At 61.7% G+C, this 27813-nt stretch overlaps 1 protein-coding gene across 1 annotated transcript; it reads left to right on the forward strand.

The window, feature by feature from the left end:
- The first annotated feature begins 619 nt into the window (after positions 1-619).
- Positions 620-27612, forward strand: ARHGAP8 (Rho GTPase activating protein 8). The gene is made up of 13 exons (XM_040988349.1): positions 620-635; positions 11021-11161; positions 14092-14179; positions 14321-14452; positions 15676-15762; positions 18619-18717; positions 20222-20332; positions 22050-22123; positions 22722-22799; positions 23470-23598; positions 23945-24048; positions 24429-24711; positions 27602-27612. The coding sequence occupies exons 1-13, from the start codon at positions 620-622 to the stop codon at positions 27610-27612; spliced, it is 1353 nt and encodes a 450-aa protein (XP_040844283.1).
- The last annotated feature ends 201 nt before the right edge of the window (positions 27613-27813 follow it).

The following is a 27813-nucleotide window of genomic DNA, read 5'->3' on the forward strand; positions in this document are numbered from 1 at the left end:
CTGCCTGTCAGATGCGCTTAAAGACCCAAATCCAGCTCCTAGGTCCTGTCCCCAGTGTCAAGGGCCACTTGGCAGGGTCTGAGCTCGCCAGTCTGTTGTCACGTGTGTACACACACCTGTGCTCCCACATCTGCGCTCCTGCTCCATCTGATGGTGCCACCCTCGGGGGCCCTGTGTGCCCTCTGGCAGTGGTGGGAGGCACCTGCCAGGGTGGTGAGCACAGGCGACTTTGGGTCTGCCAAGCGGAGAGCCTGCAGGCAGTGACACCGTGGTGAGCTGTCCCACAGCCCAGGTCTCCATGCGCATTTTACCGCAAAGCAAAGCAGCACAGAGCGGGAAGAAGGGCTTCAGCCATGGTGTACCCCAAGACTGCATCCCTTGGAGAGGCCCTGCTGGAGGGGAGCAGGGGACCCCAGACCCTGGGCAGCTCAGGAATCGTGGCCTAGAACCATGGGGTTCAGGGGTGGTGCCGGGAGTTCTGTGCAGAAGAGCCTCGCCCAGCAGGGCTCCAGTGGGCACCAGGGCTTTGTCCTCACAGCCCCTGCCCCTTTCCTTCTGGGCTCAGAAGGCCTGCTCTCCAACCTCCCACGCTGGCCAGGAGGTTCTGTGTAGAGAAGACATGGGGCTCCACGAAGGTGAGCATCTGTGCCGGGGGAGACCCTGGGGGACTCCCTCTCCCTACATCTTGCTGGTGGCCAGGCTCCAGTGTGCCCGGGGAAGCAACAGAGGATGGTGCCAGTACCAGTGCCCACGTGGGAGACCAAAGAGACCTCGGGCTCCTGGATTCAGCCCAGCCAGCTCCAGCTGCCCTGAGAGTGAACCAGTGGATGGACGACGTGTCTGTCCTCTCTCATAGTAGCTTTCAAATGAATAAATTTTTAGAAAACCTAAAGTGAGTTTCAATAATTGGGTGGGCGTGTGCAGGGGAGGCCCAGGGGTTCGGCTTCCTTTCCTGCACTTCTACCCGACCAGGACTTGGTGGTATGGAACGTGCTTTGTGGTGGGGGAGAGGGGATCGCCTGAGTTCATAAAAATCAGTGGGGGCAAATTTAATGAAGCTGGAATAGCACCACTCTGCCACCATCCCTTCACTTTGTGTGAGGAGTCTGTCTCTTGCACAGTGAGAATGGCCGGGGGGGAAGCGGGCGCAGCTGACGGCTGCCGAGCCAGGCGGGGCAGGAAAGGACGGGCAAGAGAGAAAGTGAAAGGGGGAGAGGCCGCCGGCTGCAGGGCCTTGCTGCTTCCTCTTCCTGCCAGCGGGGCGCCGCCTGTCCTGTCTGCTGTGTCCACCCCACAGCACGCGGTGTGGCTGCTTGGCGGTGAGCACTGCAGATCCCCGCGCCCGGCTGCAGATGGTACAGAACGCGTGCTTGCTCCCCCAGCGTGTCTCCATGCCAGGGGCTGCACGGCCAGCCGCTGGGCACCTAGAGCCACTCCCTTTACTCTGTCCAGCTTGCTTTTGAAATCAGAGGGCGTGCAAGCTGTGACGAGGACCTTGTGTGGGCAGTGGCGGAGACTTCACGTTCGCCAGAGGAGAGAGAGAAGCAATGGAGGCACTACAAGGTGCTGCTGGAGGGAGTGAGCTGAGTAAGGCTCCCAACTCCTGGTGGCTCGAGTCAGGGGCTTGGTGTACCCCCTAGGGAGGGACCCCCACCACAGCCAGGAGTAAGGAGTGGCACGTGGCGTTCAGTGTAGCAATCAAGCTGCCGCCCCCATGACGCTGGCATCCCGCTGCTTCTGTCTGCTCCACTTCCCACCCAGCTCCCTGCTGAGGCACCTGGGAAAGCAGTAGAGTACGGCCCGAGTCCTGGGGACCCTGCACCCACGTGCGACACCTGGAAGGAGCTCCTGGCTCCTGGCTTCAGCCTGGCGCAACCCTGGTCATTGTGATCATTTTGGGGGAATGAAACAGCAGACAGAAGACTCCCCCTCTCAGTAACTGCTAGTCAACCAAATAAAATAAAACTTTAAAATAATTTTTTAGGGCAATCCGCTGGGGGCGGGCCGCAGGGAGCAGCACAGCGGCCGGCAGGCCAGTGAGTGAGTCTGCTGTCTCAGGCGGCTGTTCCACCACGCACTGGGTCCTGGAGGACTGCTGGGCGTTGATGGGTCAGGGCTCCCTTATTGCGGGGGACCTGGGGGACCTCCACATCTCTTTTTCTGTCTCGCAAATAAGTTCAATCAAAGTAGTAAGGACATGAGGAAAGGCCAGGGCCCGCGGTGACTTGCTGTGAGGTGTCCACCGTGCACGCGTGGGGCCTCAAGGGAGAAGAGTCCACACGTGGGTGTGCGGTGGGCAGCTGGATAGGAGAGGAAGAGCAGGGAGGTGGGAGGGGGCGGACCGGGCCAATCTGCCCTCGGGACTGCTCTCCCGGTGGAAATTGGTGACCACTGGACCCCCTCCCACCCCGGCCTGGGGCGCAGGACGGCAGCAGCGCCTCTCCGGGTCGCAGGGCTCGGCCACCGCCCTGGGACGGCTCTCCTGGCTCCTGTCCCCTCTCGGTCCAGCACTGGCCCAGGCGCGCGGGGTGCACAGTGCCGGGGGACCCGGGCTTTCGCCCTCACTGTCCCCCAAACCTGGCCATCTCTGTCCTCCACCCGGGAGGGAGAGGCGGGGCCTGCGGGAGCCACGTCCGGGGCGGGGCCAGGTGAGCCCCAGCGCGCGAGGGCAGGTGCAGCGCCGGGGTGCTGTGGCCAGGTAAGGGAACGCTCGGGGTCCCCGGGACCCCTAGGGAGGCAGGGGGCGGGCTTGGCGCTGCGTAAGGCCTCCACGGCCTCCCCACTCCGTGCGCCAGCCCAGCCCTCACTTTTTCGTCTTGCCCAAACCCTGCCTGCAGCCCTGCATGTCCTCCTTGTCCTGCGCATAGAGGCGCCGGCTGGGTCACCCCAAACCTATCACCCCGCCAAGGGGGCCTCCCGTCCGGCAGGTGGCCAAACCCGGGATTCACAGATGAGCCGGCTGAGGCCACAGCAGGTGCTGGCGTGGGGACCTGGCCAGAGACTTGCCTGGAGCCAGCTGCAGCCCTCCAAGCGGCCAGCAGGGGACCGGCCACTGCAGGGCTGGGGAATTCCCAGCCTGAGGCCACCGGCGGGAGGGGCAGCATTCCTGAGCTTTTGTCCCTGGCCCTGACTGGCTGGACGGCTGCTGCCCGGGCGGGGCCTGACCTGGGCTGCCTGGGGTCGCAGCAAAACCTTTTAGGGTTCCTCCAAGCTGTGTCGCCTCTGGCTGAACCTCAGAGGGGTCGCTTGTCCAGGTGAAAGGTGAGTGCTGAAATGGAGAGGTGAGATGCGTTAGGGGGTGCAGAGAGGTATGGGACACCCGCCTGGGCAGGTCCCTGCCCTTGGGGGGTTTGGAGCAGGGTCTCTGTATGATAGAATCTAGGTGCATGTGACCAATCAGGTGGGCTTCCTGGAGGAGGCAGTGGTTGGGCAACTTGTGGCCCCCGTCCCTTGCCTCACACACAGGCTCTGGGCCTGGGTGGTTGTGGGTGTCCCTCAGGAGGTGGCTGGAAGATGTCTTCTGTCCGGGCAGGGCGACCTGGGTCTCCCTGGAGACGGTGTGACCAGAGGTTATTCTGTGTTTTTGAAGATGTATCGCCTTGGAAGGCCGAGTTATGGAGAGGAATTTCCCATCTATGGATTCACTTTCCAAATGGTTACAATGGCCGGAACTGGGCCAGGGAGGTGGCGTTCTCCGGGTCTCCCATGCGGGTGCAGGAGTCCAAGCACGCGGCCATCCTCTGCTGCTTTCCGGGATGCACTGGCAGGGAGCTGGGCAAGAACTGCCCTCTATGGGGTGCTGGCGCTGCAGGCAGAGGCTTAACCTGCAACATCAGTGTTTCTGCTGTGTCCTTGTCGCTCCTGTTGGCGCAAGAGAAATGGGGGCGCATGAGGGCAGAGGGGCTGTCGCACGAGTCAGAGGTACGATTTCTTTCTCCTTTTTAATTTGAAAAACAGAGAGAAGGAGGGAGGTGTTCTGTCTGCTGGGGCACGCCCCAGAGACCTGTAACGGCGGGGACCGGGCCAGGACCCACAACTCCATCTTGGTCTCCTGCGCTTGGGCCGTTGCTGCAGCCCCAGGGTGCACGTGAGCAGGGAGCTGGGACTCAGATCCAACAGGTGCAGTGTGGGATGCAGCCACCCCAAGCTGGCCCTGTCCCTCCCCCGGCCGTGCTCAGGCTCACAGTCCCCAGCGGCCACCAGTGGTCACCATGCCCTAGCCTCCCTCGCCTCGTGCTGTCCCCCGTTACAGGTGAGGCAGGGCGGGGAAGGTGGACAGCCTCGGAGGCAGCTGTGCCTCAGCCGTGGCCCGCACGTGCCCCCTCCCTCCTGATCTCTCCACAGCGCCTCTGGGACCCCTACGAGACGGACCTCAGGGTTCCAGGGCTCCAGTGGTCAGTCTGGGTGGGGTCAGCCCTGCAGCCAGGATGAGTGGGGAGTCGGCCTTGAGACCCAGGTGTGGGGCTCAACCACAGGCGAGCATTTGCCCCCATTATGCCCCTACGCCCCTGCTGGCTCCTTGGGGTCTCCCATAACTCCTGGCCACCAGTTCTATCCAAGCTGGGGGTGGTCCCTGGAAGGCAGGTAACTCCAGGGTGCTTCCCTGGCCCCGGATGTCACCAGGTTGTCACGAGGCCCGGGTGTTCAGTAAGACTGTGCAGTGCCCTGGGTGGTGTCCAGGGCTGGCCTAGGCTTCTGGCCATGTGCCTTGGAGGAAGTTGCTAGCCCTGAGGTGGACATTGTGGTGCAGGGGATTAGACCCCTGCTAATGGTGCCGGCATCACATGTTCGAGTGCCCAGTTGAAATCCTGGCTGATCCAGGATTCTGATCCAGCTTCCTGCTGAAAGAGATTTCCGTTGGCTGATCCTCATTCTGGATGCTCATGACAGCCAGGGCTGGACTGGGATGAGAGCCTAGAACTCAGTTCCGTTCTCCGCATGGGAGGCAGGGAGTCAAGTGCTTGAGCCCTTTCGCGCTGCCTTAGCAGGAAGCTGGAGTTGAGAGTGGAGCCCAGGAGCGAGCCAGGTCTCCTGTGCGGGAGGCAGAGTCCCTGGTACCACAGTATCCGCTGCACCTGCCGCTGGAGAGCATCCGTGGACACTCATTCCATGAGAAGTTATTTTGGGTACACCACAGCAGGCAGTGGAATGAATTCTAAGTCACTGAGGGTGGAACCAAGGCTGTCCAGCACAGAAGCTGGTCAGGCAGGTCAGGGTTCCAGAAATTCCTAGGGAGCTACGTGCTGCCCCCGCCCGCCAGCAGGCTGAATGGTTGGCGGCAGTGGCCTGCAGGACAGCTTCTGGCACCTGGCTCCTGGAGTCAGCTGACACCAGGCTGACCGCTGACCCTCGGGAGGTGTGGCAATCACTTGGCTGTCCCCAGGCCGGCCCATTCTCAGCTCCGCGAGGCCCCTGGCGCCAAGCTGTGGGAGCAGCGTGCACTTCCGGCATCTCGCGTTTCATCTGGAAGGGCTTGTTTTATTTCTTCCTTGCTCGTGGTGAACTTCTGGTGTTGGGAGGGGCACACCCGGCTTGGTGCACACCTCGTCCCCTATAGCCTCACCTGCTCACGCCCCTGCCCCGTCTCACCCCTGCTGCCCCCTCACCCCTGCCACCCTCTGCCCCCTCCCACCCCCGCCTCCCCCGCCCTCTCTCCCTCTGCCCTCTCTAGCCCCGGTCACCCACGGTAGAGGAGTTCTCAGACCTTGCGCTGCAAGATTGCAGGGTGAATTCCAGTGTCCAGCCCCAGTTTGGCTGCAGAGCCCCTAAGGGTGGTGGGCAGAGTGGAGCTGGCCACGGGTGCGTGCCTGATGTAGCAATGTGGCAAGCCCGGATCTGGTCAGCTGGCCCGCAGCTGACCACGCGGTTACCCCAAGGACAGCAGCTGCTATCCCTCCACTGCACCCTGGTGGGGCTTAGTGTGGACAGGGCCCCTGGCAGTGTCCCTGTCAGGGACAGCACAGCCTGTCTCTGGGTGGGATGGCAGGAAGAGGCTGAGCAAGGCGGGTGGTGGGACTGAACCCCCTGCACAGGGAGGATCGGGCCGGGCTGGACCTGAATCTGCAGCACTGTTTCCTGTGTTTTGCCTGTCCTGGATACCCAGCCTGCAGGTGGCCGAAGGCTGGAACTCTGGTGAGCCCATCCCAGAAGTACCCAGCAAACTTTCTGGTACCTTGGGTCCTGATTGAAGCTACACCTGTGGGCTGCAAGCTGACAGCTCAGGCCGGGGCTCCTGGGTGGGGGGCTGTTAGCTGGCTCCAGCTGGCCCCGGGAGGTGGGGGCACAGCGCCTATATCTGGAGGCTGTGCGAATGACAGGGCCCCAGGATGCTGGCGAACACGTGGGAGGACCCTGCGTGTCGGCCTGGGACTCCAGGGGGAGTGTCAGCAGCTTCCACAGAGTGCAGAGGGGCCCCAGGGTGTCAGACAGCACCCTCCCTCACTAACAAGGCCTCCTGGACTTGGGTGGACTCCGCTGTTGCCCCCGTGGGCTGCCTCACCCCAGATCCTAGCTTCCAGCCAACGTCGGGAACCGACACAGTCTGAGGAGCTGCAGTGTTTGGGATACCAGTCAAAGGTGGCTTGGTATGTGGCTTTGCCAGAGCACCCGGCATCCCAGCCGTGTGGTGGCCCTTGCCCCGAGCCCTGCGCCGTGTACCCCAGGAACCTGCGGCCAGCACCTGCAGCGGCTGTGCGTGGCTCTTAGAGGAGGGTGGTGAGGCACCCAGGGCATCAGACCCACCCCTTCCCTTCCAGATCCGCCCTTGAGACACCCCGCCCGGGGCACCGGAACGGGCCCTTTGTGTGCAGGCAGTCCCACTCACACTCCATTTAGTGCTCACTTGCCTGAGCTAGGTAGGCGTTCAGTTGAGCTACAGCGTAAAGCTATGCGTAATTGCTGCAGGGATCTGTTTGGGAAATGTGCAAATTTATTTTTACAGCAACAGCTTGGTTATGAATGATACTAGCACTGAGGGTGGCAAGGCACGTCTCTTGCGTGCTGTGCACGTCGCAGGCATACTTGTTCTGATCCGCCACTCTGTGGAAGGCGGCTTCTGGGGCCACTGGGGTTGCTGGGGGTGGGTGGCACGGAGGGCAAGGGAGAGGCAGGGTCAGGGGACTGGAGCAGGGAGAAAGGCTTGCTGTGAGGTCAGCTTGTTTGCACTGTGTCCGCGTGTTGAGGGGGGCCCCCACGAGCCTGGGTTAGGTGCTCACGAAACTTTTAGCTGCTGGGGAGCACCCAAGCTAACATTAGCCGGGTCCCCCCAGGCTCACGGCTCGCACCAGGTGAGGGCTGTGAGGGGTGTGTCCAGCCCGCCAGGAGCAGGTGGGGTAGCTGGAGCTTTCTGTTGGCCAAGGTGGGCAAGGCGGAGCTGGCCTGCAGGTGGGGGCTGTGGTATGATGTGACGCCTCAGCAGACCGTCTAAGGTTCCACTTCACAGTCCAGCAACACTGCAGTGGCGCCTGGAGCCTCCGCCTTGAGTAGCAACCATGCTTTGAATGTGGGCTGGCGGGTGTGTGGTCCCATCCTTTTGTGACACTGGGCAGTGGCAGCAAGGGCAGCTCCTGGGCAGCCCCAGAGTCATCTGAGGCAACTGTTGTGCTGCTGAGGTCAGACAAGGTCTCTGAATCCAGTCCTTGTCCCTGGCTGCTGTGGAGTTGCTTGGTGGGCAGGCGCCAGTTCACCCTGCAGTGCCACACAGCAGCCCCGGCCTTTGGGAGGGAGCTCACCGGGACAGGAGGCAGGGAGGAGGTCCCACTCCGTGATGTGACCGCAGGGGTTGGGAGAAGCAGGTGTGGGTTTGGAGCAGGCCCCTGGGCTGCATCTGGTCTGGCGCCACCAGCTGTTGAGGGGAACTCAGGCTGGGCTGTGTGTTTGCACGTGGCAGGCTGGCCTTTCCCCCGAGCCACAGGGTACATGAGCACCTGCGGTTCGTGTCCCCCTCGGCTGGGCTGGACCCTCCATGGCGTACATCCTCCCCCAAGGCCCGATCTCACCTATCCGGGGAATCAGAGACCTCCTGAGTCCGGCCGCGCTGGGCAGGGCACACCTGTTCCTGCGGCCGGGAGAGTTCCCTTGCCAAGCGATTGACACTTGGGGAGGCTGGGTAAGGCTTTTATTTTTTTTAATTTATTTCTATTTGAAAAGCAGGGTTTCAGAGAGGAGAGACAGAGAGAAAAATCTTCCTCTTGGTTCACTTCCCAGGTAGCCACTGTCACGGGTCATCATGGGAGCTGACTTTGGTAACAGCTGCGTGTTCTGGCTAGCCCCAAAGGGGCGTCCAGGGGCTCCAGGAGCTCTGGGGAGGATAAGGAGGGAGGCGGGCCTGTGGCTGCTGTGAGATGGGAAGGTAGGGCTTGCCGCTGAGGACAGGGTGCCCGTGATCGCATGAGCCTGGCCGACCCCCTCAGGCGGCAGCGGCTCTGTCACCCCTGGGCCTGACAGCCAGGCTTTGCCAGGTGGCCAAGGGGCACAAACTCCACCGGCCCCCTTCCCATCTAGGGGTACTGACACCTGGCTGTTTTCTTGCTTGCCCAAGCCCGCTGTACACATTTTCCCAGCTTGGGGACAGCTGACTTGGAGGAGATACTGCCCCCCCAGGGACCCCTGCCCTGCGCTGCCTTGCTGGGTGCCTGGCTGTGCACCTGCCAGGAAGGTGAACCCGATCCTGTCTACACCAGGGCCCTGGCCAGCTGGCTTCACTGCCCGTGCCTGCAGCAGCCAGGGCCCCCAGGGTCAGGTGATGGTGGAAAAACACAGCAGTGTAGTCTAGGAGGTGGCAGGCAGGTCCTTGGTGTGAGAGGCGGAGCCACATGTGGGGCAGGCTGTGCTGATAGGCGTCACGCCAGCAGGCTCAGCAAAGGGTGGATGTGCCAGAACTCTGGGCATCAAGGAACCAGGGCTCAAGTCTCTATGTGTGTGAGACACACAGAAATGTGTCTGGGGCTCAGGGTCTGTGAGACCTGTCAGCCTGGGTGTCCCCCCACCCCCCCAAGTCTCTCCTATGTCCGCCTCCCACTCTCCTGTCCTGGGCTGCCCACTTGGCAGCACCCTGGTCGTCCTGGCATGTTCAGGGAGCAATGGTGCGGGGCCCTTGCTGCGCCGTACAGATGGAGGCACACTCTTGGCTCAAGCCACACCGCAGGCTGGCAGCAGAGCCCAGCCCAAGGGGCACATGGGTGGGCATCTGGAGGGTGCTGGATGCACATGGGAGGACGTGGCTGAGCTGGCCAAGGAGCTCCGGGGCGGTTGTCCTGGCCATCCCCTGGGCTGTGTACGCATGTGCACCCGAGGGGAGGGGTGAGGGGCAGTGCCGGGCAAGGGCATGGGCATGGGCCCTGGAGGCCGGGATTTCAAGGCTGCAGCACCTGCATTTGCCGAGGGCCTGGCTGTTTTATCTCCTAGTGGAGAAGCAGGAAGGAGAGCCTAGTGGATGGGGGTGCACGCCCGCAGCGTGTGACGGCTGCCAGGACTCACTCTAGCCTGCAGCCCCACACTGTAGAGCGAATCCATTTCGACCTGGGGTTCGGGCCCCAGCTGGAGCCTTAGTCACAGGCCAGAAGCAGAGGTGGAAAGGAAACCTCAGAGCCCGGGGCAAACATGCCGCTGACCTTGAGCTGGTGGCCACACCTCCCTGGCCTCTGGTTTGTTCTGTCTGTTGACCTTCCCAAGAGCACCCAGGGCCGTACCTCTCCTTGTCTTCCTGTCTCCCTCTCTGTTCCCCGCCAGGTGCGTGTCCCTGTGTCCCCGAGGAGGGCTTCAGGCATTCCTGCACTGCAGAGCTAGGAGCAGCCATGCCGGGGCAGCGAGCTGCAAGCAGGACACCTCTCTCTGCTTGTTGCCAGCCCTGAAGCAGGCACCCCCGGCCCGCTGCTCCCTGTCTCACAGGTGGAAGCCAAGCTGAAGGAGGCCTGGTCTCAGGGTGCTGCAGGTTCTAGAACCTTTTGCTGGTCTGCTGAGGCTCCTGCTGAGCCGTCCCCGTGGTCTCATGTCTGACTCGGTGTCCACACAGCTACCTGCTTTCCTGGCCAATGGCCCTGTGCCTCTCCCACTGGGACCTTGTACTCCGTGGGGCCGGGGGTGCTGGACTTAGTGGTGCTCGAGCGGGGGCAGGGCTGTGACATGCTGGCTGCTGCCTCCCCAGGCCATGCCTTGGCATCTTTCTTGGTGTTTCCGTTTTCATCGGAGAGGGAGAGAGAAAAAAGAACCTCTAGTGTGTTGGCTTACCCCCCAAATGCCCACAACAGCCAGGATGGGGCCAGCTGAGCTTGGCAGCCAGGGACTTATCCCAGGTCACCCATGCAGGTGGCAGGGGGGTGTAAAACACTGTGTATGGATTTCAAAATCAATTGCACCAAAATAAATTTTAAATGCCATTTTCTGAAACCTCCTGAAGGCCCCTCATCTCACCCTGTATATCTGCCTTTGATATAAAAATAAATCTTAGGGCCTGCTGAGATAACTTAGTGGCTAAAGTCCTCGCCTTGTATGTGCCGGGATTCCTTCTGGGTGCTGGTCCATATCCTGGCTGCTCCAGTTCCCATCCAGCTCCCTGCAGAGGACAGCCCAAAGCCTTGGGACCCTGCACTCACATGAGAGACTTGGAAGAAGCTCCTGGCTTCAGATCGGCTCAGCTCCAGCCATTGCAGCTACTTGGGGAGTGAACCAGCAGAGGGAAGATTGGGGCTGGATGTAAGGTCTGACCGCTTCTTGACAAGTAGTTCTTTCCAATGCGGCCGCGCCCTGAGGGCTGCGTTTTGGGCGGGCCCTGCAGAGTCCTCCACATTTGGGGACTCAGTTCTCCCAGGCTCACCTCCACACCTTTCAGCCGGAAGCCCCATCCCATCAGCCAGCCCTGTAGATTTGACCAGCCGTGCTCCAGGCTGGGGTCTCCCCTTCCTCGCCCTGCGATCCTGCGTTCAGGGTGCACCAGAGAGACGGGTTGACGGATGCCGGAGGTGCCCTCATTCTCCTGCTCGCGATGACACCTGCCTTCCTGCGCTCCCCCTTGTCTGTCCAGAGCTGCAGAGGGACTCGGTGGCGGCAGCAGCAGTCATGCTGGGCGTAGCTCAACGGCCCTCGGAGGCTGGCCAGGACCCTGCGCTGAGCATGAGCCACCCATTCTACGATGTGGCCAGACATGGCATCCTGCAGGTGGCAGGTAAGTCCCCATGGCTGCCTCACCTGGCTTGCTGCACACCCAGGGTGGGAACCGCGGGGGCAGGAGTGGCCGCCGCTGCTTTGAGACACTGGCCAGATGTTCCAAGGAGCATGTCTGGGGTGGCTCCTGCTGCTCTTCAAAGAACAGAAGCCGAGAGCAGGTGATGGTTTTCAATGCAAGCGAACAACAAAAGCAGGCCACGTGCAGCAGGGACTCTCCGGAGAAGGCAGTGCCAGACCCCTCCGTGCCAGAGCACCTGTCCCCCAGGCAGGAACCCCCACACTCCCCTCTGTCCCTGCTCCAAGCTGTTTGTTCATCAGCTGCTGCCTCCTTCTGGAGTCGTTTTGATGGAATGGAAGAGGCGTGGTTCTTAGAGTGTAGTGAAGATTCCAGCACAGCAGGTGCACCAGCGATGAAGCCACACAGAGGAAAACGGAGGGCTTCGGTGGAAAGGGGATGCTGGGCCACGTGTGGGGGGCACAGAGCCACGGAAGGAAGAAGGCAACATGTGTTGCAGCAGATTAGATCCCCCCCACTTAGGATCCCACATCCCATCTCGGAGGGCTAGTTCAAGCCCAGCTGCTCCACTTCCAGTCTAGCTCCCTGCTAGCGCACCTGGGAGGTGATGGAGGCTGGCTCATGTGTTCGAGCCCCCGCTGCCCACATGCGAGACATGGCCAGAGCTGACCAATCCAAACCCAGGAGCCAGGAGCTTCTTCCGGGTCTCTCATGCGAGTGCAAGTTTCCAAGGCTTTGGGCCATCCTTGACTGCTTTCCCAGGTCACAAGCAGGGAGCTGGAAAGGAACTGAAGTGTCCGGGATACAAACCAGTGCCCATATGGGATCCCAGGTGTGTAAGGCGAGGACTTTTTAGCCACTTGGCCATGCCAGGCTCCAGAATTTTTTTTTCAGAAGTTTTTATTTGGGCCTAGAACCACGGTTCAATGGCTAAATACTCATATTCAAGTGCCGGGATCCCATATGGGTACCAGTTTGTGTTCTGGCTGCTCCACTTCGTTCCCAGCTCCCTACCCATGGCCTGGGAAAGCAGTCGAGGACAGCCCAAAGCCTTGGGATCCTTCACCTGTATCGGAGACCGACAGGCTGGTTCCTGGTTTGGGATCAGCTCAGCTATGGCCATTGCAGCCATTTGGGGAGTGAACCGGTGGATGGAAGATCTTTCTCTCTCTCTTTCTCTCTATTTCAAGTTTTTGGCGGAAATCTAACATACAAACCCAGACCTGGAACACGCTGGAGGGGCACAATTGGCTGCAAGCAAAGAGTTGTGTACCAACTGAAATAAGTAAAATTGAACTGTAGACCTGTGGGTGACACAGCTTAGAAACCCAGATGGCTGAAATAGCCAAGTATGGCTGATCAGAAGCCAGGAGCCAGGAGCTTCTTCCAAGTCTCTCATGTGGATACAGGGGTCCAAGGCCTATCCTTCGCTGCCTTCCCAGGCCCCCAGCAGGACCCTGACCCCCTGCCATTCGCATTCCTAACTCCTATGAACCATCCTTGTCACACCCGATGGAGCAATGGAATCCCCTTTGTTGCCAACTGGTCAGAATCAGGAGTCCTTTGATGCCAAGTGTGGTGGCTGTGGGTTGCAGAAGTGGCTGTGGCTGCAGGGGCTCCCCCGGGTTCTGGGAGGGGTGGACAGTGCTCCGACCAGCAGAGCCAGTAACATGGACAGAGAGAGGGTCTGGGGATGAAGCACCAGTGATGGAGACCGGTGATGGTGGAAGTCTCTGCGAAGTCTCTATTGTCCCTTCACCTCTCCTTATATACTCCCTCCACACGCCCCCAATTTAGCCAGGAAATTGGGTACAGATGAGTCCGATTAGTCTAGGTGCTTTTAGCTACAAGCCCAGTTCCTGTTCCTGCCCAGCCCAAGGATTACTAATGAGCTCCTTAGGCCACAGCAGTATAGGGCTGGGCTCAGATCTGCCTCTCGCTGTGCCGCTCCCTCCAGACCTGGGCCTGGTGCACTTCCTGTGGGGACACTTGGTGAGTGACCTTGCGTCGGTCCAGTTAGCACAGTGCCCAAGATGCTCGCAGTCAGCCTGCGGCAGGCTGGAAAGGACACTCGTTTGTTTGTTTAAAGAGGCAGTGAGTTTACGTGTTTATAGTTTGAGAGAGACCTTCCACCTGCTGGTTCACTCCCCAAATGCCCACAACAGCGAGGGCTGGGCCAGGTGGAAGCAGGCATGTTGAAACTCCACCCCTTGGGTACTCAGACACAGCTGCTGCCTCCCAGCGCGCTGGAGCCGCAGCCAGGCCCCGGGCTGTGGGAATGGCAGTGCCGTGGGCATCTCACACAGCACCTGCACTGCTGCCTTGAGGAAAGCCACTCTTTGTCCCATGGGAGGGCACAGGCCCACTGTGGACCTGACGGCCAGGGTGAGGAACTTGCTAGAAAACACTGTTCATCTTCAGGACTGGTCGGATTCCCTTGCCACACATCTTGCTCTGGGTCCCAGTCTCTGTGGACTGGAAGCCCGCAAGAGCAGGAGGCTGTGCCTGCCTCTGGATCCAGGTACCCTCCCTGGGTCAGGCATGGGCAGCGGGAGGACGAGGGGCAGCCTGGGAAACTGCCCAGTGGGGCCTGCAGGCCACTGGAGAGGGCAGGGAGCCGCAGGGCAGTGGGGTACAGCCTGTCTGAGCTGGGGTCCGGGGCTCTGGTCACCAGGTGAATGTCCAGGCCATGGACGTTCCTGTGTCACAGCCCCGGGGGCAGAGGTCAGCAGTCATGGGGGCAGCAGTGTTGGCTCTTCCTGGGAGCTGTAAGCGGGAGGCTATCCCAGGCTCCCAGCTGCTGTCCCCTTGGCCATCGCACCCCCTAGCCAACGTAGGCGGGTGCAGGAAGCTTGAGGGTCTCCCAAGCCGGGGTGGTCCCGAGGCTCACGCCCATCACCCCCACCTCCCAGGAGACGACCGCTTCGGGAGATGCGTGGTCACCTTCAGCTGCTGCCGGATGCCCCCATCACACCAGCTCAACCACCAGCGGCTCCTGGAGTGAGTGCCCCGCCACACCTGGGTCTTGGGGTGGAGCCATCCCTCCCAGGCTGCAGCTTCCATGTGGGAGTGGGGGAGGTAGGCGGGCTTCCAACCATTCGCAGGTGCCTCTCATGCCTGGCTCTCATGCTGCCTGCCCAGATACCTCAAGTACACGCTGGACCAGTATGTGGAGAGTGACTACACCCTTGTCTACTTCCACTACGGCCTCAACAGCCAGAACAAGCCTTCCCTCAGCTGGCTGCAGAGCGCGTACAAGGAGTTCGACAGGAAGTACGTGCCGTGAGCCTCCCGGGCGGGCGGGCGGGCGGGCGGGTGGCCCCATGCTGCGGCAGATCACAGAGACACAGGAAGTGAGACGGTCCCCTGCTTCAGAGCCAGTGGCCGTGTCCAGCTGTGGCATCCAGGGCATCCGGCTGTGACAGGTGGCCGTGGACAGCGCACACAGAAAGGGGGCTCATGTTCCAGGAGAACCCTCGTGTGAATTTCCCAGACCACGGGCAAAAACTCTTGTTGGCAATGGGCTGCCCATCGCAGGCAGCAGGTGTAGCTGGCACACATCCCCTTCCCACACTGAACTGGGTGCCAACTGGGAACGGGGTTGCACCCCCGGCCCTGGCCTCAAAGTGGGCAGCCGTGCCAGTGCTGGTGAGGTGGGCAGTCCCAGCTGTAGTCGCTCAGCTGGTGTGTGGCAGGGCCGTACCCTCCGTGTCACGCTCCAGTCCGTGGCTGTGGCTGGATCCAGTAGCTTCTCTACCGTCAGGCACCTTGCCTCGCTGCTGTTGGCTCCTACTGAACATTCCTGGGTTTCTTTTTCATGTCATTTGAAACGCACGGAGGCAGAGCTTCCATCTCCCGGCTCACTCCCCGAGGTCTAAAGCAGCCGTTGCTGGGCCAGGCCAATGAGCAGGACACCAGCGTGGGTGGTGGGGCCCTGGTTACCTGAGCCGTCGCCTGCCAGCGTGTACAGCGGCTGGATGCTGAGGCAGGACGCCAGCTCAGGCACTCCTGTTGGGATGTGGGTGTCACACAAACCTCAGCCCCCTCCCCATGTGCCGCTGCTTTTAAGGTGGACCCTGTTCACACGCAGGTGTTTGCGGCCGCCTTTCTGGAGCGTGTGCCCTGCCTGTGACCAGGGCCGCTGCCCTGTGACTGCACTGCCAGCCCCGCCCCCAGCATGCAGCAGCTTTCAGAGAACTCACCTCAGTTCCCTCTGTCGCTTCAGCCACCATCTCTGGCTTAAAATCCATTCCTGCCATGGTGTATTCAGATGGCCCAGTTCCTCCACGAGGCAGCCCGTGCCAGCCTGAGCACACTGCGCCCGGTCCTGGTGATGCTCGGGGCTCACGCCCGACCTCCTCTGAGGAGCCCCGCCTGCTGTCAGTGGAAACCTGACGGCAGGTGCACCTGCTGCTTTGGGGTGTCACAGCCCCTCAGGCTCCTCAGAGGGTGGGGTTATGGCTGCGCACCTGAAGCCCTCCTCCCGTCCTCCCCAGGTACAGAAAGAACCTAAAGGCTCTGTACGTGGTGCATCCCACCAACTTCATCAAAGTGCTGTGGGGCTTCTTCAAGCCCTTCATCAGGTAGGCGGGGCTTGCTGGGGGTGGAGCCTTTGTCTGTTGGCTGGCTCCGGGCTCATGTCGCAGGAAACAGCCGTGGCTGGGTGGCTGGTCCCTCCTCCCCTACCATCTTGGTCCACTCTTCTGTCTGTGTGTGCTGTCGCCTAGGAAACCTAGCATCATGTTGACCTGTGCATGCCCTCTGCAGCCCAGCCCTGCCCTGCCCTGCCCTGCCCTGCTGCAGCCCAGCCCTGCCCTGTCCTGCCCTGCCCTGCTGCAGCCCAGCCCAGCCATGCTCTGCCCTGCCCTGCCCTGCCCTGCTGCAACCCAGCCCTGCCCTGCCCTGCCCTGCCCTGCTGCAGCCCAGCCCTGCTCTGCCCTGCCCTGCTGCAGCCCAGCCCTGCCCTGCCCTGCCCTGCTGCAGCCCAGCCCAGCCCTGTCCTGTCCTGCCCTGCTGCAACCCAGCCCTGCTCTGCCCTGCCCTGCTGCAGCCCAGCCCTGCCCTGCTCTGCCCTGCTGCAGCCCAGCCCTGCCCTGCTGCAGCTCAGCCCTGCCCTGCTCTGCCCTGCCCTGCTGCAGCCCAGCCCTGCCCTGCTGCAGCCCAGCCCTGCCCTGCTGCAGCCCAGCCCTGCCCTGCCCTGCCCTGCTGCAGCCCAGCCCTGCCCTGTCCTGCCCTGCTGCAGCCCAGCCCTGCTCTGCTCTGCCCTGCTGCAGCCCAGCCCGGAGCCCTGCCCCTTTCCCATCCATGACGACTCTGCCTCAGCTTCCCCCTGTGGCCGACAGTGCTGTCTGTCCATCTGTTAGGTAGTTCTCAGCCTACGTCCACGCGGGGAACCGTAGCAGTAGTAGCAGGTGCTCACTGTTCACTACTCGTGTGTTAGGCATTTCGCATCATCTCTTTATGATTAATTATAAGATTGTAGGCATCTTGTGTGCCAGGCACCGACAACAGCCCTATGAAGGCAAGAAGAGCAAGTTGGGGCCGGTGTCATGGTGCGATGTGTTAAGCTGCTACCTGAGATGCTGGCAGCCCAAATTGGGCACTGGTTCTAATCCCGGCTGCTCCACTTCCCACCCGGCCTGGGAAAGCAGTCGAGGACGGCCCAAAGCCTTGGGACCCTGCACCCGCGTGGGAGACCTGGAAGAGGCTCCTGGCTCCTGGCTTTGGATTGGCTCAGCTCTGGCCATTGCGGCCAGTTGGGGAGTGAACCAGCCGATAGAAGATCTTTTTCCTTCTCTCTATAAATCTGCCTTTCCAATAAAAATAAATAAATATTAAAAAATAAAGAGAAGAAAAAGCAGAATTATAGGAGAGAAAGATTTCATTTTCTGATTCACACCCCAAAAGGCTGCAACGGCCTGGGCTGGGCCAAGCTGAAGACAGGAGTCGGTGTTCCATCGGAATCCCCCATGTGGTGGCAAGGCCCAAGCACCTGGGCCACCTGCTGCATTAGCAGGGAGCCGGATTAGACGTATAGCTCCCAGGACTGAAGCCAGCGTCCACGTTGAATGTTGCCTGCCTTCAGTCTCCAGTGGTGCTGGAGCCTGGACTGGACCGTGCTGCCTGTTGGCTGTGTGACCTCGGGTGGCCACATGACTCCTCTGACCCTAAAGTTGTCCTCTGGACGAGCTGGCCCCTAGGCCCTCGCAGAGTGAAAGGCGAGTGGCAAGGCCATGCCTGCATCTGCCCACAGAGCCCAGGTCCAGCAGGTGCCTGGCACACAGGAGGGTACTGGGCAGGTACATAGAGGCAGGTGGGGGCACCTAGGGTGCCCTGGATGGACTCCTGCCATCCATGCCTTCACAGCCACTGTCCCTGAGCTGGCAGTGACCCCAACCCCTCCCCTGGGACCCTGGTTGCAGGAACCAGGCCAGTTCCTTGCCATTCCAGTGAAGGCCAAAGCCCGGGGCTCCTCTGTAGCCCCAGGTCTTGGTGGGGGCTGGGGATCTGCAAGCGGAGGGCCAGTGCTCCCTTGTCCACTAGGAGGCGCAGTGCGTGCGGCCCTTCCTCTCTGGGGTGGGGGCTCTGGGCAGCAACTTGAGGTCCTGTCCAGGAAAGGGGGGTCTACCGCTGGGCTTTCTCTTCTGCTGCCCCGGCCCATCCTCCCATGAGGAACTCCCCGGCTGGTTTCAGCCACGTGGCTTGTGTGGTTTAAACCTCAGCATGAACCACAGCGAGCCACAGCGTGCCCACTTCACAGCCTGCAAAGTGTGGCTCAGGGAGCACCAGAGGCTTGGTTTTGCTGAAATCCTAACTTTGCTAGAAACTCATTTTTTTAAACCACACTCCTATGGGGATTGGGACAGCAAGGAAATAGGTTGTTAGAGAACATCAGATTGTCCAGAATGATGCATTTATGGCAGATGAGAGCCGGCATGCTGAAACCGCAGACTGTGGCCGCTGCCAGCCTCTGTCGGCCTCTGTCATGACCGAAGCGTGGCTGGGGCTCGGCTGACAGGCACAGAGCCCTCGCTCTTCCTGCCCCGCGGAGGCACCAGGAGAAGTGGAATCATGGGATTCGCCCAGGGCCTGTCTGACGTGGGAGCTGCACCCACACCTGGCTACTCCCTGCCTACCCCGAGATAGCAGCCCCAGAGGACCCGATGGGGAGCCACCCCTGCCCCCACTTCTCCCAGAAACCCCGTGATGCCATAGAGAGGCCTACCCAGCCTGCCAGCCTACCCTGGTACCCATCGCTGCACTGCCACTGCCACTGCTCCCTGCGTCTCTGCTCACTCAGCCTGGCTGGATTGGAGATGGCGCCCCAGTCCGCAGGCAGATGCTGCCTCTGCTGCATCCTGGCTGAGTAGCCACACAGTTCTTCCCCCAGGCCTCTACCTGCCCCAGTGGTTTTAATTCTCTGGCCTCTGTGTCCTCAGTCACAAGTTTGGGAAAAAGATCACCTACTTCAACTACCTGAGTGAGCTGCGGGAACACCTGGCGTGCGAGCAGCTGCCCATCCCACCGGAGGTTGTCCGGTGAGTCTCATCTCGCTGGGTCGCTGCAGCAGAGCAGCAGGCTCGGAGTGGAAGGTCCGAGTGTGGGCTCTGCAGAGGGCAGCCCTGACCATGGCGGGTGAGGCGGCCCAAGTCCAGCCGTGTCTGTTGATGCAGGCGCTGGCGTCCCTCTGCCCCTTGCTTCTCCGATGGAGTCAGCGGCCTTGCAATGTGGAAGGGAGGGGAGAGTAGGCTGCCTCCGGGTGTTCACCTATGCAGGGGTGTTGGGAATGCAAACGCGCCCCCCTCCAGGACACTCCCAGGCTGGTAGGAGGGGCCGGGGTCGAGGTTGGGGTCGTCCTAAAAGGAGGGGAAGTGCAAGCTGGACGTGGAGGCCAGGGTGGAGGGAGTGGCCAGAGGTGCCTTGGTCAGCTGTGGACTTTAGCAACACTCCTGCCCCCAGGCTGCCGTGCGGAGGCCCCCGGTGTGGTCCCCAAGCTGGACCAGTCGCAGCTCAGCAGCTGAGCTGATGAGATTCAGAGAAGGGGACGCGCCCAGCTTCCTGCATGGGAAGGGAGACGGGAGGCAGGAGGCTGGGAGACATTGCAGCAGCCCATGGCGTGCAGGGTGCAGGTGTAGGGCAAATGTGGTCTGGAGTGGGGGTGGGACACGTGGAGCCCTGATGGAGGTCCAAGTCCATGGATTATCCCCGCCTGTGTGGTGCCATGAGGCCTGTAGGCTAGGGCAAGGGTAGGTTTGAAGCCGTGGGCCCTCCAGGCTGAGCCCCAGCCTGTGACCTGCATATACTCCACCATGCCTCAGTTTCCCCATCTGTCAAGGGGGAACAGCCCTGCACTGTTGGCCGTGATGAGGGCGACTGGCCTGAGGAAGCTGTGGTGAGCTCACCACCAGCTATTGTGGCCACAGCAGCCACAGAGCCCAGCCTCCCAGGCCACTTCCGGCAGCTCCCAGCTGCCCCTGCTCAGCTCCTGTGCTGCCCCTGCTCAGCTCCTGTGCTGCTGGCCAACACGGTCTCCCCGTCCCCCACCCACGACCCCAGGGTGACACACCTAGGGACCAGGAAGGGAGAGAGGGAGGGTGGATGGACAGAGCACGTCAGGAACACGTGACATACTGCCCAAGGCAAGCCGAGAAGAGACCAGCTCTTTTGTGCCGGGTGCCAACCTCATCGGAAGTCCACAGCCCAGGAGCTAGCCTTGGCTGCACCAAGCTCCTGGCTGCCTGGGATGAGACCATCCAAGCCAGGGGCTGCTGGAGAGGCTGACCACGGTGGGCCTGGACCACCTGTCTGGCCGTTCATGTGAGGATGCATGGCATTGCAGAACTACAAGGACTGGATGTGCATGTATGCATGCATGCGTGCTCACAAGCATGTGCCCACGTGTGTGTGTGTGTGCGCGTGCACACATGACTGCCATGTGGCCGTGCCCCTGAGGAGGAGACGTCTGTCCTTGGAGTCTGGGGCTCCTCCCACCCACCCCGGCACCTGGCCACGGCCTGAGAGCGGGCTTTCCCGTGTCTGCAGGTACGACCAGCACCTTCGGAGCCTGCACAGGGGCCAGCCGCTCCCTGCAGCCAAGACGCCGCCGCCGCGGCCGCCGCTGCCCACACAGCAGTTCGGGGTTAGTCTGCAATAGTAAGTGAGCCTCCCTCGGGAATGCCCCTCCCCCTGCCCTGTGTGCCTGCTCAGGACCTGTCCCCTGACTGTGGCCTCTGCTGGCCAAGCTGAGCCGAGGCAGCTGTGGTGAGTAAGGCTCCTGGAGGTATGGCACCACTCAGGGTGGGCCAGGCAGGGCGACTTGTCGCTCGGCCTTCCTGGGACATCAGCATCGCCTGGCAGTGACCCCTCGCTGTCCTGGGGCCAGCTGTGGAGGCGGGAGCAGCCCCAGTGTGTTTAGGACGCCTGAGCGGCACTGGCCAGCCGGGAGCAGTTATCTGCACAAGTACCGCGGTCCATGAATATTCCATACTGTTCCATCGCCCACGACTGTGATATAATGGCAGTGAGCGTGTTGAAGAAAGCCCCTGATGTATAATTTGTTTGGACTGGGAATGAATGAGAGCCATTAAAATTCATAACTGGTCCTGTTCGTAGACACAGGCTTGCTGCCTCAAGTACAAAGGCATGCCACAGAAAGCTTCTGCCTCAGAACCAGCTCATTAAGTTCCTGCATTAAGGGGAAGGCCCAGATCTGGGAGGGATGGGCGTGTGCGCCGGTGCCTGGATAAGGAGGGTGCTGGCAGGGTGGGGAGGGAGGCCGGGCGCGTGGCGCTCTGGCTCCGAGCTGGGCTAGCTCATCCTGGATTCTTTCTTTGGTTCTGCCCCCTCCGCCAGCAGAGCCCCAGAGCCTGGACAGGAGCTGGTCCTGCCGTGCCAGGCCTGTGTTTCACTGCACTCGCTCCCTCCTCCTGGAGGCCTTCCGTGCTGACTGGAGTCACGTGGACGTGGGCAGCCATGGAGCCACTGCTGCAAGAGACACGTGTCGCAGCCCCTGTCCGTGGGAGAGTGAGGGGAGCAGAGACAGGCCCGTGGGGGTCCGGGGGACTCTGCTCCTGGGCTCTGCTCCTGCAGGATCATCTGAGACACAGACATTCTCGCTGGACTGTGTTGTGTTGCCTTGTGCAGGGTGGTGTGTGCTGGGCTTCCTTCTGGGGTTTGCTGGCCTGCGCGAGGTGCAGGGCCGTGAGGTTTCCTTCACCCTTCATTGTTGCAGCACCTTCTGCTGGAAAGACAGCTTCCTGCAAGCCCGGCGGCCAGGCCGGGAGGGTTTGCTTCCGGTCCCTGCAGTGTCCCCTGGCTCGTTCACTTCTGTCCCCAGGCCAGAGCCACGGGACCTTGGTGACTGTTCTGAAGTGTCCGACACCAGGAAGTGTGCGTTCTCCAACTTGGTTCTTTCAGGCCCTGAACTTCCCTACAGCTGAGATTTTACCAGGGCGCCTCTGCAGCTCAGCTTCAGCAAGCCTGCGTCCCAATAGCACTTTGTAAAAGATTGATTTAGTTGAAGGGTGATCCTGGAGAGAGACATCCCCCGATCCCCACCCCGTGCTGGTGCGGGGGACTCAGCCCTGGTCCCAGCGGCCACAGCCCCTTCCCTCCCCTGCGCTCCTTCGTGGAGTCGGCGTCCAGCGCTGGCTCTGCCCTCCCATGTCTGCGTGGAGGGCCGTCTCACTCGGCCCTCCCCATGTCACGTGCCACTCCTGTGGAGTCCTCAGACACTGCCAGGGCGTGTCCCTTGGTGCCCTCCTTGACAGCCCCAGGCGTCCCAGCTGTGTCTCCCTCCGGGGCAGCCGCCCAGCTGCGTGGTTCTTGATTCCCGCAGGGAACACAGTTGCTTCCTCTCCTCTCTCCTCAGCCTCAAAGACAAAAACCACGGTGACCTCATCCCGCCTGTGCTGAGATCCACGGTGGAGTACCTGAGAGAAAAAGGTGGAGCAGCCGGCACTGTGCCTCCCTGGAGGGAGGGCGTGGGCGGAATGGCACCTGTCCTGGGCAGGAGGCGACGAGGGAGATGTGGGCTTGGGCATTGCTTTGCATCCTGGCCCCGCTGGCTGGTTGCATGGCCACAGGCCAGTGACCTGGCTCTTTGTGTGTTTGTCCCTGCCTTGGTCTGAGGGGTGACCCTGTGACCTCTCCAAGACGCCCGAGGCTGTGGTCTGGACCTGTGCTGCCCCAAACGGTGCCCGTGACGATGGCCCAGAGGGCATGACGGTGTGCCTCATGAGGCTGAGTGACTGTCGGTTGATGTCTTTGAGTTCCAGCTGCAGTCACTGGCGGCAGCTGGGGGCAGCCCAGCCCAGTCCTCCATGGGGGTGCCGCCTTGGCAGGCGCCTGCAGACCAGAGACGAGGCCTCTGAGGCCACAGAGCTGGGAGGACTGCAAGCCGGGTCTGACACTGATGCCCACAAGAGGGGCATCAGAGCCAGCCTGGGGAGCCTTCCTTGCCAGCCACAGGGGGTGATGCCATGGCAAGGATGTTCTGGAAGCCCAGTGGGCAGGACATACCCAGGGGTTCCTCTGCCTGCAGGACTCCGCGCTGAAGGCCTCTTCCGGAGATCGGCCTGTGTTCAGACCGTGCGCGAGGTACAGCGGCTCTACAACCAGGGTGAGTGTGGCCATGAGTCCAGTCCCCAGGCCCCCTCTCTGGGGGCAGCACAGTGCCCCGCCACGTCCCAGCTCCCTCAAGCCAGGCTCAGGGCCAGGGCAGCCGCCAGAAGCCCCAGGGGTGGTCCAGAGCGGGGGGCCTTTGCCCAGTGCCCCCAAGGGTCCCGTGGGTCCATGGTGTCTTCAGGGTTTCTCTATTTGTACTAGATGAGTATGCAGCTGGTGGCACAGGTGGTCCTGTTAGACACCCCAAAAGGAAGGCATGGCTTTGCAGGATGAGGGTATGACGGAGTGGCTCTTTGCAGCCTTCCCAGTGCCTCCCCCTTAGCTGCCTACACGTAGCACTATGTTGAGGCAGGAAGCAGCGCAACTGGATAGCAGAGGCCTCTCTCACTGCTCTGCTTCCATTCACTGCCTTGTCCATCATGACACACGAGGCCACGGCGGGCCAGCCCAGCCCCTCCCGGCCCTGTGTGTGACAGCATCCTCCCCCCACAACAGCAGCCCCCAGCTGACCCTTGTCAGTTCATCCCATCCTGGTCTGGAGCAAAACGCCACCACGAACCCAACAGCGGGGCGTCGTGCGGGAGGTGGGGCGTGCGAAGCTGCAGCCTCAGGCCCCTCCTGCCGGGAAGCGGAGCCCAGGCCACAGCCAGCCGTGTCGTGTGCAGGGAAGCCGGTGAACTTTGATGACTACGGGGACATCCACGTCCCCGCTGTGATCCTGAAGACCTTTCTCCGGGAGCTGCCACAGCCGCTGCTCACCTTTGAGGCCTATGAGCAGATCCTGGACATCACCAGTACGTGCCTGCCCTGGGAGGGCCAGACCCTGACGCCGACCCCCGCCGCTGCCCACACTCGGCCTGCTGCCACTGCCAGGCAGGACAGTGAGCCAGGCAGGCCGGCAGGCCGTCCCTCACAAGCCCCTGCTGGCCTGGCTGCCCAAGTTCACAGGTGCTGCCACGCGCGGTGTTGCTGCTGAGCGGCCATGGCTGTCTTCTGAGAAAACTTCATGTCTAGCGAAGCAGGGGAGGATGGACATGGGGCCTCGGGGCCTGCCCGTGCGCGGGCCGGCTCAGCCTCTGAGCTGCCCTCACCCTCCTGGGGCGCCCCCGGCTAAAGACGGGTCCTCGTGTGCCGTTGCAGACGTGGAGAGCAGCCTGCGTGTGAACCGCTGCCGCCAGATCCTGCAGGGTCTGCCCCAGCACAACCACGCCGTGCTCTGCTTCCTCACAGGCTTCCTGCACGAGGTGAGTGGCCCCCGAGGCCGCGTTCCCAGCCGCCCTGGGTTTGCAGGGCGTTGCAGCAGAGGCATGCCTAGGCAGACTGTTGGGGAACCCCACTGGACAGGGCCAGCCTTGTACCTGCTGCGTGGCCCCTGCTGGCTGGTGGGTGGGCGGAGGGTTGACTGGCTCACCGGGCGGGGCGTTGAGGGGGGGACTGAAGTTCTCTGAGCCCCCCCATGGAGGCCAGTCCCTCCCTCTGGTGGGTGGGGTAACCGAGCCCCTGCCAGGCTGGAGGTGGCTGGCCTGTCACCTGCTCGTGGCCCTCGACTGGCGCCATCACGGTACAGTCCCTCCCTGGGTTCAGCGAGCGGTCCCTGTCCCCGGCCACGTGTGACCTCTTGCAGGTGTCCCGGGAGAGCCTTTTCAACAAGATGAACAGCTCCAGCCTGGCCTGCGTCTTTGGCCTGAACCTCATCTGGCCGTCCCAGGGGGCGTCCTCACTGGGCGCGCTGGTACCCCTCAACCTGTTCACCGAGCTGCTCATTGAGTACTACGAAACCTTGTTCCCCGCCTCGGCCGAACCTGGGGAGCCCAGCCCCGGGGAGCCCCGCTCCGGGGAGCCCAGCCCCGGGGAGCCCCGCTCCGGGGAGCCCAGCCCCGGGGAGCCCCGCTCCGGGGAGCCCACCGGTGAGCCGGGCCATCAGCTCCTGGCTGGTGGATGTGCCACGGGGCTTGCCACGCCTGTCCTTCCACCGCGTCCCTTGATGGCAGCTGGGAGACCTCCTGCGTGGTGAGAAGTCTTCACGAGGTCTGGATATTGAGCCCTCGCTGTGTATGAACTTGGCATTAAATGGACTACAGGCCTCTGACTTCTGGGCCAGCCCCGTTGCTCCTGAGCTACAAACAGGACGACTCTTAAAAGACTTGGCCTGGGGGCCCGGCAGTGTGGCCTAGTGGCTAAAGTCCTCGCCTTGAACGCACCAGGATCCCATATGGGCTCCGGTTCTAATCCCGGTGGCCCCGCCTCCCACCCAGCTCCCTGCTTGTGGCCTGGGAAAGCAGTCCAGGACGGCCCAAAGCTTTGGAACCCTGCACTCCTGTGGGAGACCTGGAAGAAGTTCCTGGATCCTGGCTTCGGATCGGCATAGCATCGGCCGTTGCGCTCACTTGGGGTGTGAATCATCAGACGGAAGATCTTCCTCTCTGTCTCTTCTCCTCTCTGTATATCTGACTGTCCAATAAATAAATAAATCTTAAAAAAAAAAAAACTCGGCCTGGGTCTTGCTGGGTCTCACTTGGTGTTGTTCACAAACCTGGGTTGGTGGGCCACTGCAGAGGCGTGGGGGCCATTTGGGGGGCTTGTCCGTGGGGCTGTGGACCGACAAGGCTGTTCTGGGGGTCTCGCAGCCCTCCTGCCGGACGGCTGGGGGCGGGCATGGCTGCGGGCAGGGCCGTATCCCCGGGGACGCACGTGTTGGAAACTGAATTCCCCGAGTCACTGTCAGTGGTGCTTGGACCAGGCGCAAACGAGGAGGGGATGAGGTTGTGAGGGCAGAACTGGCACCCTTGTCCCATCTCACCCTGGGATGCTGCCAAGGACAGAGCAAATGCTGTGGCCATGGCCGGCGCCCCCAGAACTGCGAGCTGGGTCCACCCATGGCCATCATGAGGCACCCAGTCTGTGGCACTCAAACACCACAGGAACCACCAGGACAGTGCCTAGCTCAGGGTCTCGGTTAACCAGACGTGGGGACAGGGACACACTGGCTTCACCCCTCTTCCCCAGGCAGGGGCTGGTTAATCCCACCAGCTGGAAATCACTTCTCCTGTGCGGACGGGGCTGGTGGGCCGTTCCTGGTGCACACATGAGCAGTGACAGCTGCTGAGAGGCAGAGCTGGACCTTCAGCTTGTTCTCCCACCCCCGGAGAGCCAGAGATGGAGACCTGGGCCTCGGTCTTTGCACCTGTACAGTGGGGTTTCCACTGCTTGTCCCGTGAAGCTGCAAGAAGCTGGTTGGGTGTCACTGCAAGCGAGGGCAGCCTCCTGCGCCTCTGCCCGTCTGAACACAACGCCGAAGGTGTGGCTGCAGGAGACAGGTCTGCTACCACCACAAATCCTGCTGGGGATTTTTCTGGGTGGTGTGGTATCTTCCCAAGTGGCCACCCACGGGCTCAGCTCCATGAGGCTCGGCCGGTGCACCTGGTTGTCGATGCCCCTGGAGCCCACAGGTGGCCATGCCACAGCAGCTTCTGCCTGAGAAGGTTTCCTGCAGGGAAGGGCTCAGCCGGCTGGGGGCCCACCGCATGCCCAGGCCCTCCCTGGGTGTGGGGCCAGCCTTCACAGCCCGCTAGCGTCAGTGTTGCCCACCGATTGTTCTGCTCCTCCGACCCTCTCGCTTTGGTCCGGTTTTCTTCTCCACCCGGCATTGTCATCACTGTGAACCGTCAGGCACACACGCTTGCAGATTCCCCGTGCCCCCAAAACCTGGTCATCATTTCCTTGCTTTTCTATTCGGCAACAAAGCCATCTTCTTGTCTTTTTCAACACAAGCCTCCAACTTTGACTGGGAGCCGGGCATGGAGAGTCCAGCCCAGGCTTGCTGGGGTAAGGGGGCCTCCACGAGCAGCCCTATCTGGGTTCTGTCAGCAGCCAGTGCCCCCCAGAAGGGCCACTGCAGCTCCCTGGGGTGCCGTCTGTGCATGCATGGCTCAGAGCAACCCCAGCATGGCCGCAGTTACTGGGGAGATAATAAAAAATGATGGCGCTCTTCAAAGCGCCCCTTGAGGAGCCCCAGGACGAACAATGGCCTTGGGCAGCCTCCTGCATCATGCATGAAGGGCTGTGGCACCCCCACGCCCGGGGAACGTGGTCTGGGGGCGTTATTGATGACCGCTGCTGTTTCCAAGAGTGAAAGTCATGTCATTGTCCCCTGTATCAGAGCCACAGCCGGAATGTGGTGACAGCCATCGAGTGTGGGAAGTGGCGTGGCCATGAGTGAGAAGCCCAGGGCACCCAGAGTGAATCCTGCCAACCTGCACTGGCAGCAGTGACAGAGAGCAGACAGCCTACCCAGTGTGGGAGCTGACATGGATGACCAAATCCTGTCAAGCTAGCAAGTCAAGTGGAGAGTCAGGGAGGTCACCACAGGAGCCAGCAAGGGACAGGACTGGCTCCTGGAGCCCTCCGCCCCTACCACCCGGAAATCGCTGCACTGAGCAAGCAGAGAGCATCACTACTGCCCCACCTTACCTGTGCAACAGCAGGAAGTGCCCACAGGCAAGTCCCTGTGTACTGTGCACCTGCCAGGCAGGACGAGGTCCCAACAGGAGCAATGACAGAGGGCCACGTCCTGCCTGCCGGTCCGTGGGGGAGAATCCAAGGCTACAAATGCACCTGCTGGAAGCCAGACCCCATCGTGTCATGGCTGTGATGCAAAAAGTTAGGGACCCCCAGAGGTGGGGTTCACACAGTCCTTGGGGGAGTCCTAATGGACTCTGGTGCAACTGGGCAGTGACAAAGCACCCCTAGCCCCATGCTGGGTGTTTTCTGCACGCGGCCCTTTCCTTCCCCCTCCAGAGGCCAGCTGAGACCACAGGCTCCGAGTGTGAGAACTTGGGCAGTGACTGCAAAGTGCCCTGCTCAGGAGCCCTAGGAATGGACTCAGATGGAATGCTGGGCAGGGGCAGAGGCCCGTGGCACCCCTCTGGGGACCCTCTGGGGGCCGGGGTCCACCCCCAGTGGGTGGAGGCCCATGGCGCCCCTCTGGGGACGCTCTAGGGGCCGGGGTC

This window comes from Ochotona curzoniae, unplaced genomic scaffold, assembly GCF_017591425.1.
Source record: "Ochotona curzoniae isolate NIBS_2020 unplaced genomic scaffold, NIBS_Ocur_1.0 contig_1014, whole genome shotgun sequence".
NCBI classification, from domain to species: domain Eukaryota; kingdom Metazoa; phylum Chordata; class Mammalia; order Lagomorpha; family Ochotonidae; genus Ochotona; species Ochotona curzoniae.